The 8,804-nt window shown below is 53.9% G+C and overlaps 1 protein-coding gene across 3 annotated transcripts; it reads left to right on the forward strand.

Moving 5' to 3' along the window:
* The first annotated feature begins 2,942 nt into the window (after nucleotides 1-2,942).
* CD164L2 (CD164 molecule like 2) lies at nucleotides 2,943-7,738 on the forward strand. 3 transcript variants are annotated; one of them, XM_051988072.1, is made up of 6 exons: nucleotides 2,943-3,365; nucleotides 3,826-3,996; nucleotides 4,697-4,774; nucleotides 4,957-5,001; nucleotides 6,352-6,505; nucleotides 6,865-7,738. In XM_051988072.1, exons 1-6 carry the CDS (start codon nucleotides 3,278-3,280, stop codon nucleotides 6,878-6,880), a joined length of 552 nt encoding a protein of 183 aa, XP_051844032.1. In that variant the 5' UTR covers nucleotides 2,943-3,277; the 3' UTR covers nucleotides 6,881-7,738. The 3 variants fall into 3 exon arrangements, with proteins under 3 accessions (XP_051844032.1, XP_051844034.1, XP_051844033.1); XM_051988073.1 differs by having other exon boundaries at nucleotides 2,946-3,365; nucleotides 7,502-7,738; XM_051988074.1 differs by lacking the exon at nucleotides 6,865-7,738 and having other exon boundaries at nucleotides 2,945-3,365; nucleotides 6,352-6,509.
* The last annotated feature ends 1,066 nt before the right edge of the window (nucleotides 7,739-8,804 follow it).

Genomic DNA, 8,804 nt, shown 5'->3' on the forward strand with positions numbered 1-8,804 from the left:
GCTACCCTGTGATCCTCTGCACCCCAGGAAAGCAGTCACAAAGCCGGCCTCGGCGGTGGAGCTCATTTTGTCCCATATGTTGATCTGGGCCCTTTAGGGCCCTTTTAAGCAAGAGAATAAAAAGTCAGCTCCAAGGCTCCGGGTCTTAAGGATGACCTGAAAACTTCAGTCATCACTTTGTGACCTTTTTCTTGCTTTTGTCCTCTGGCCAGCCTGCAGAAGCGCTTCTGCCCCAGGTGTTGGGACGTCTGGAGGACATCAGGTTATCTGTACACCATATGGTGAGACACCCCCAACACACGGGGCAGAGGATACTGGAACATCCATGATGTGGCCAGTGTAGGAGCCAAGGGGCAAAGCACTGAGCGGGGAGTCGGGCTTCAAAGGCAGAAATGGAGAGGCTCCAACTCCCCTTCAGGGTCCTGGCCTTCCTCCTCAGGGAGGAAGGACCATTCTCCTGCTGCCCTCCTCGGAAGCAGAACTCTGGAGACCCACTGGGCCTTCCCAGGGACCGTGCACACTCCTTTTCTCACACATACTGTCTCTCTTAGTCTCTCTTATACTCACACATTCTCTCTCCCTCTCTCTGTCTGTCTGTCTCTGTCTCTCTCTTTCTGTCTGTGTCTCTCTCTCTATCTGTCTCTCCCCTCCCCATTCTCTCTATCTCTCTCTCTGTCTCTGTGTGTGTCTCTCTGTCTCTGTCTCTCTCTCTGTGTCTCTCTTCCCCTCCCCACCTCTGTCTCTATGTCTCTCTTTGTCTCTCTCTCTGTCTCTCTTTGTCTCTCTGTCTCTGTCTCTCTCTGTCTCTCTTTGTCTCTCTGTCTTTGTTGCTATCTGTCTCTGCCTCTCTGTCTGTCTCTCACACACACCTGCCATTTTCACACCCCCAGCTCTTTGCTGTCCCCATCACTGAGAGAAATAGGAACCAATGAGAGGGGAGTAAGGATCATGGGGAGACAGGCACAGAGATACAAAGACACTGGTCAAAACCAAGAGACTGAAAAATGGACAGACCCATTTTTTACCTCTCCCTCTCCTTAGGGATGGAGTCATATCCTTAGAAAGGGCCCTGGGGTTCTGCTTAATACTTTCTGGATCTAAACCACTCCCAGGCCACCGCACTTCTCTGCATGGTCTTTCTATTACAATATAAACTTCCTGAAGGCTGGATTATCTTTTCTTATTATTATGTGTATCCCTAGTCCTTAGCGCAGTGCCAGCCAAGTTAAAGCAACAAGCATTTATCAAATGCCTACTGTGTACTAAAGTATTGACTATGCTAAGGGCTGAAGATAAAAAAAAGAAAGGTAACAGATAGTCCCTGCCCTCTGTGAGCTCCTTGTCTAATGTGGGAGACAACCTGCAAACATCTCTGTGTAATGAGTCAGTGACGGGTAAATTGGAGCTAACCAACAGAATGAAAGCACGGCCATGATGGGGATGAGGATGGCAGGATTCCGGCTGGGATCCGAGGCTGAGGAAGCCGGGAGGCAGAGGCGAGGATGGAGAGCATTTCAGGCAGGGGAGACCAAGAAAGTGCCCAGAGCCAAGAAATGGGAGAGCCTCGTGGGTGGAGCAGCGAGAGCCCAGCATCACTGGTGGAAGATTCTGTGGAGGGGAACAAGGTATGAGAAGACTTTAAAGGCAAGAGGGGCTGGGGGGTGGTAGCCGTCCTGTTGTATCTGACTCTTTGTGCCCCGTTTTGGGGCTTTCTTGGCAAAGATACAGGAATGGTTTGCTCCTTCCTCCTCCAGCTCATTTTATGGATGAGGGAACCGAGGCACACAGGATGAAGTGACGTGCCCAGGGTCACACAGTTAGTAAGTGTCTGAGGTTGAATCTGACTCCAGACCCAGAGCTCTAACCACTGGGCCACCTGGCTGCCTTTGGGCTAGGTTAGTGAAAGGCTTGGAATGGTGGAGGATCTTTATAATCCTCCTAAGGCCATAAGGAGCCACTGGAGCTTACTGAACAGTGAGGCAGTATCTTTAGACTTTTGTTTTAGGATGATCACGTTGACAAATCAGTGGAGGATGGACTGGAGTGGAGAGAGACTTAAGGCAGGAGGAACAACATAGTCCGGCCTGAGGTGACGAGGGTCTGCCCCGGAGGTAGCAGTGTCAGAGAGAAGGAGAAATGCTGGGGTTAGGGGTAGACATCCCTGGGCAATAGATCAGGTTCCGTGAGTGGGTGCAAAGATTGAAGACAACACTTTGATTTCTAGGAGGATGGAGGTACCCTCAATGGTAATAGGGAATTTCGGAAAAAAGAAGGGGAAAAAGCATTTATTAAGCACCGATGATGTACCCTGCAGGAACTCTACTAAATACTTTACAAACATGATCTCATTTGATTCTCACAACAACCCTAGTAGAGGGGTGCTCTTATTATCCCCATTTTACGGATGAGGAGACTGAGATAAACAGGGATTAAGCCCAGAATCTTATAGCTAGGAGGTATCTGGGAGTGATTTAAACTCAGGTCCCCGCACTCCAGGCCCGGCCCTCTAGCCTCTGAACCGCCTGGCTGCCCCTCCATACACGCTAGCTGGTAGCTCACTGTAAAGAAGTAAAGAAAAAAAATCCCTCCAAGTTTAAGGGATCCTGGCACACAATGAATGATCCATCATTCACTGAAGGGACGGAAGAGCCGAGACTTGGATCCCTTTCTCCCAGTTTTGATTCCACGTCCCCCAAACCCCGAAACTTCTATTCTAATGTCAGCCCCAGCTTCTTAAGCCCCTCCTCCCAACCACGCCCACATTTGGATCCCTCCCAGGTACGCCGAGAGCGCCTCCGCCTGCCGGGGCCACGAGCCCCTTCCCCTCTGCCTCCCCTGGGTTCCCGGCCGGCTAACTTCCCGCTCCGCCCCCTCCGCCTGGCTCCTCCTTATACCCTGGCCCCACCTTCACCTGCCCCCGATCCCTGCCATTGGCCATTTCCTTTGTTCTGGCAGATCCCGCTCCTCCCTCAATGTCCTTCCCCGCGCTGCGGCCGCTGGGGGATGGGGCGTCCTCCCTCTGCCCTCCGCCCCGTTCACCTGGTGAACCAGCGCCTCCGCCCCCGCCCCTCCCGCGCCCGCTCGGTCCCTGGCCCCGCCCACACTCACCTGGCCCCGCCCCGTCCCCTTCCTCCGCCCCTTCTCGGCCGGGCCCCGCCCCGGGTTGCCCAGGTACCTCGGGGCTGGCCGCCTTATTCCCCAGCGGCCCAGTGTTCGGCAGGGACGCTCCGCCAGCCCTCCGTACCTGGCGCCGGGAGCAGCCTCCTCCCCCGAGTCCATGGCGGCGCCGGGGCCGCGGGCCCTCCGGGCTGCGCTCTGCAGCGGCTGCTGCTGCCTCCTGCTCTGCGCCCAGCTCGCAGCAGCCGGTGAGTGGCGGGGGACAGGTGGGGAAGACCAGGTGTGGGCGGGCCCTCCTTCCCGGCCAGGGACGCGCTCGCCTCGCCCCCCTCGGCTGCATGAACCTCCTCCTGCCGGGGGAGAGAGCCCGGCCCCTCAGAGACCCATGGCTTCCCCCTCCCCGCCCACTCTCCCTCGCTCCTCAAACCAAGTGTGCAGCTCGCCCCTAGCTCTCAAAGTCCCCGCCTTCCGGCTGGGGTCCGAGCCCGGGGCTGCCCCCGGCCAGGGGTGGCCCTCGCTCTGAGCTCCACAGCTCTGACAGAAGGACTGCAGGCAGGGAGAGCCAGCTGTCGGGTGTGGGGAGTCACACAGCTGGCCCCCCTCCTCCTGGCAGCGGTAACAGACCCCAGGTGTGTGCTGGGGGGTGTCCGCTAGGGCTGGGGAGCCCCTCCCCGACCGCTGGCCTTAGTTCTTCTTTCCACCCCCCAGGTAAAGAAGGCAGAGGCTTGGGCAGAGGGGGCCTGCTCCGCCTTAACATCTGGGGCCCCGCCGCTGTTGCTGAGTGCAAACAGCTGGAATCTTGCAGGCGCTGCGTGGAGGGGGAACCTGCGAGAAACCTCTCGGGCTGTGTGTGGGAGCACTGTGGGGGTGAGGAGCCAGGTAAGGGCCTAGGGAAAGGGGAGGGTGGTGCGGCTCCAGCAGCTGTCAGAATGACAATCTGTAAGCTCCCCCCTCCCACCCCCAGCCCACTCCTCCGCTTCTCACTTAGTGCTTTTCGGAGTCTTCTGTCAAAAGTAACTGAAATGACCCGTGATACAGTGCAGGGGGCACTGAATTGGGAACCCGGGAAAATGGGGACCCACCTGGCTCTGTCTGAAATTGTACAAGTCCTTCTCCTTCTCTAAAATGATGAGGGGCCTGGATCAGAGGACCTCAGTCTTTTGTGTGTCACAGAGCCCTCCCCAGAATGTGGTTTTTAAATGTGTAAAATAAAATACATAAAGTTAAAAAGAAAGTAAGCTTATTGAAATACAGTTATCATAATATTTTTAAAAAACCCAATCCCCAAGCCCCCAAAGAAGAAGCCCTCAGGTGGATATTCTCTCTAACCCTGACATTCCACATTTGAAGATCTCATCCAGCTGACTTCTGAATTCTAAGGTTCCTTCTTACCCCTGTCATTCTATAAACTTAAAATTCTTCAGGGTTCTCAAAATCTCCAGGGATGTTCTTTACCTCAGACTTTGGTCCGGACCCGTGGGGCCTTGGAGGCTGGGAAAGCCCTCGGGGACTTGTTTCTAGGCTGAGTCTTTGGAGGATTTCCTATCCCAACCTCTTCCTCCTTCCTTCACTCCTCTAGGACATGGACACTGTGTAGCTAGTGAAGAGGGGGCCAAGGAAGGCTGCACCGTCTATAACCACACAGCTCTGTGCCCAGGTAACTCCAAGCAGGGTTAAGAGGGGCCAGTGCCCGGGGAAGAAGGCTGATGGGCAGAGCCTGACTTAGTGGAAGGAGAACAAAGGTGGTGGTGGAGGGGAATGTTCCCAGTAGCTTGGGCTGTTAGTGGGAGAGATCCCAGAGCCTTTTCCCTTGGATTATAATAGATTGTATTTCCTCAGCTGCTCCACAGTCACCTACCCAGGAACCAAAGGCATCCACATCAGGTATGGGGTGAACCATCGAGGGCAGAGGGTGGGAGGTGGGAGGAGCACCAGACTCCAAGGCCCCAGAGAAAGGCAAATTATCAGAGTCCTCGTTCTAGGGTCCTTGAGAAAGGGAGAGTTTCTAATGCCACCTTTCCCCCCTAATTTGGAGGGAGTATATGGGGACTGGGGAGTATCCGAGAGATCATAAAGCTGAGCCTTGTAACTGAGGTGTGTGTGTGGTGGTGGGGGAGCGATTAGTGGGAGCTTGTGGTTAATTACAATGGGTAATGAGATCTCCCCAAGGAGTGAATTATTGATAGGCAGGCCAGCTCTCTCTGCTACCAGCAGGCTCTGCTCTCAGATCCTGGTTTTCTTGTTTTGTCTTTTTTTTTTTCCTTTCCTTCTCCTCTTTAGGGCTTTCCCAAGTCCACTCTTCTTTCTCTTTGTCACTAGTCTCTTTTTTTTTCCCCCTACTCATCCTATCCCCAGCCTCACAGAGGGACCTGACCTGTCCTTTGTCCCAGGATGATCTTGCCCTGTCAAACCCTGCCCTTCCCCAAACCCTCAGTCCAAGAGATGAAATCTTATCCTAAGGGAGGGACAGAGGCCATACCGCCCCTGCTCCCAGAGGTATTGCTGCTTCTTGGAGGGAGGACTTTCAGGAAGGAAGAAATCCATAGGAGAGGGACCGAGACCCCTGCCCTTGGTCAGGACTCAGAGTCCCTGCCATAGCTGTCAAATGGGGATTGTCCTGCCTGTCCTGTGAGGGGGATGGGAATGTGGCTCAGGAGAAAGTGTGCCCTGAATTCAAATGCTTTATAAGTCATATATAAACATGGGATGGTGAATATTGTGAGAAGGTTGCAATGAAGGGCAGGAGGCTCGGATTCTGAGCTGAGCTGTTACAAACTCAGTGGGAGCTAGAAATACTTAGAAAGGAGAAGGGACTTTCCATGTCCCTTATAATACAGAAGAGGAAACTGAGATGTGATTTGCCCACCCAGCAGATGAATTCTGACAGCTCTTTTAGCCGGCCCTTGCTCTTTCTATTCCTCATATTCTGTAAAACTGGTAGCAGTTGCCTTGCCTCTCTTGAAAAGGCATTGGAAGAATCAAGCAAGAGAACAGGTGAGAAAATTGAAGTGTATTAAGGAGAAAAAGCACTGATTCATCCCAGACTGAGAAGAACTGGGTTAGATTCCCAGTTAAATCTCTCTGGGAATCAAAGGAGAGGCTAGACCCACTGAGGTCCTGGTCAGCTCTCTGTCCTTGTGTGCCCTGGCCATGCCCTTGCTTCTGGGCACAGGGCCTCGGGCATGGGTGGGGATGGGGCCAGGCCATGAGGCTATCCTCCTCTGCCCTGTCCAGGCAACCCCAGCACTGTCCCACCCCTGGACTCCCACACTCCTGGCTTTGATGGGGCTAGCTTCGTCGGGGGCATAGTGCTGGTGCTGAGTCTGCAGGCCGTAACCTTCTTCCTCATCCGTCTCGTCCGGGCCAAGGACAGCTCCTATCAGACACTGTAAGGCACTTGGGTCCCTAGGGGAAAGAGTGTGGGGGGGTCCCTGGGCCCCTCTTCCTCCCTGCCCCTACCTCCACCCTGCTGGTTGCCCCTTCCCCTTCCCCTGTATAGCCCTTAGAAATGCCTGATCCCTTGGGCTGCTCATTTGAAGTTGGGAGGGATGGGTGTGAGGTGACTTTTTCCCTCTCAGCTGTGAAGTCCCTCTTTTTCCAAGTCAGGGAAGGAGAGAGGGACTGGGAAAAGCCCTTCCCCTGTTCCCACAGCTGTCCCCCTTCTCTTCCCGAGGCTTGGGGGGAAGGGACCTCAGTGGGGAGGGGACTAACCTTGGACCTGTGTCCTTGTCTTCTTCACGCTGCCAGAGAGGAGAACCAGTAGGTCCTGGCCCAAAGGACGGCCTGCCTGGCCCCTCCTAGGGGACCTGCCCCTTCTCCTGGGTATTAGGGAGGGACCAACGTTTGCAGTTTGCTTTGTTTTAAGTGTTGAAGGGAAGGCCTCACCTCTCTGCTCTGAGCTCTTGTCCTGGGGAGGGAAGGGGACATTCTTTCCCAGCATCCCCTTCAAAAACTGGGGAAGGGTTAGAAACAGGAGGGGCCAGACACCTCTCCTGGCCCCAACTGGCCCTCCCCATCCCAACCCCAGGGCTCAGGAAGGGGGGAGGGAGGGATCCCAGTGTGTGGTGCTGTGTGCTGTGATATGGAGCCCGGCCCAGGGGCTGCCTGGCCTTGGGGCCTGGGGCAAGGTCTGCTTCTGAAGCCCTGTACCCAGAGCCCGCATTACAACCCACCAGCTGGCCCTCCCGGGCCACACTCTTTGTCATGGGGGCTAGGGTCTCCTGGGGCCTTCCGGGGCTGAACCTTTGCCAGAATCTTCGCCCGCCCCTCCTCCCCGCAGGCTCAGGGTCAGGATGGAGGCAGTCCACTGAGCCCAGAGAAGCTGCCCTCTCCTCTACCCCTCCCCCAATTGAATATTTTTTCCATCCTGTGATCTCCATGCCAGGATCTGAGCGCCAGGACAAGATGGAGAGGGGGGGGCGGAGGCAGTAGTAGGCCCTCGGCCCTGCTTCCCTCTGGGAAAGGGGGGCTGGGCCCCAAGCCCCGAGGGAGAGGAAAATCAAGCTTTGGAAGAAGGCCCTGCTGGCTCCTTGCAGCTCTGATGGCAGCTGAATGGCTCTCCCCTACCTGCTGGCCCTGCTCGAGGGCCGCTATCTTCCAATAAAGGAACTCTTCACTCTGGGCTGTGACCACTTTTCCTACATTCTGGAGAGGGGCAAATGGGGGCAGGATGGGCTGGGTCAGGGTGTTGCTAACTCTGGGCTCCTTCAAAGCAGAAAGAAGGGAAAGGCAACTGTTAGCTCGGAGAAGAGGGCTGTGATCTGCACCCGCTTTAAGGCTGGCCGTGGGCCTGGAAGGGGAGGGAGATGGTGGGCTGAGGAGCCAGAGGCATGAGGGGAGAGAAACACAGCAGCAGAGCCCAAAACGTGCCCCTTCCAGACTCCATGCTGGGCCCTCGGCTCAGTTATTGTCTTGATGCAGGGCCCTGCTCTCTCCTTTCCAAGTACTAGTCTCATGTTTGAAAAAACCAAACAACAAAAACAAAACTTTAAAAATCCTGTTATATAAAGGATGACTCCGAGGTCCAGGGAGGAACCCAGACCATGTGCAAACCAGATATCAATAAAGATACATTTAAAATAACTTCATAACAGACACTTAAGTATTTTAAAGTTTGCAAAGCATCTTTTGAACCCCAATAACCCTCAGAGAGTGACTGGTTATCATCCTTTTGTTATAAGAGCTGGGGAAAAAAGGCTGGGAAATGAGACACTTCCCTGTGGGGCTTAGATGGAACTTGAATTCAGGATCTCCAGATTTCAAACTCTAGCATTTTGTCCATTATACCATGCTGCTCTTCATTGCCAGCTGCCCACTAGGTAAGTTCCCCAAATCTGTTGGTACCAACAACCTCTGGTCATCTTAAGATTTACAGTCTGAGTCAGCTTGGATACTTCTCTTTCTCTCCTTGAAGGACAAATAAAATCCAAATGAAACTGCTGGGGAGGGAAGGGGTTTTGTTTTTCTTTTCTTTTTTTTTTAAATAGCAATTTTTCCAAACATATGCAAAGATAGTTTTCAACATTCACCCTTGCAAAACCTCATGTTCCAAATTTTTATCCCTCCTTTCTCACCCTCCCCCCTTCCCCACAGAAAGCAATCAGATATAGGTTAACTGTGCAACTCTTCTAAACATTTCCATATTCATCATGCTGTGCGAGAAAAATCAGATCAAAAGGGAAAAAAAC

The sequence above is a fragment of the Antechinus flavipes genome, chromosome 3 (assembly GCF_016432865.1).
Source record: "Antechinus flavipes isolate AdamAnt ecotype Samford, QLD, Australia chromosome 3, AdamAnt_v2, whole genome shotgun sequence".
Classification (NCBI taxonomy): domain Eukaryota; kingdom Metazoa; phylum Chordata; class Mammalia; order Dasyuromorphia; family Dasyuridae; genus Antechinus; species Antechinus flavipes.

Coding starts and splice junctions, on each gene's coding strand:
- CD164L2 (XM_051988072.1), top strand. CDS start 3,278: ATGGCGGCGCCGGGGCCGCGGGCCCTCCGGGCTGCGCTCTGCAGCGGC. Junction 3,366..3,825: donor CGCCCAGCTCGCAGCAGCCG/GTGAGTGGCGGG, acceptor TCCACCCCCCAG/GTAAAGAAGGCAGAGGCTTG. Junction 5,002..6,351: donor ACCAAAGGCATCCACATCAG/GTATGGGGTGAA, acceptor TGCCCTGTCCAG/GCAACCCCAGCACTGTCCCA.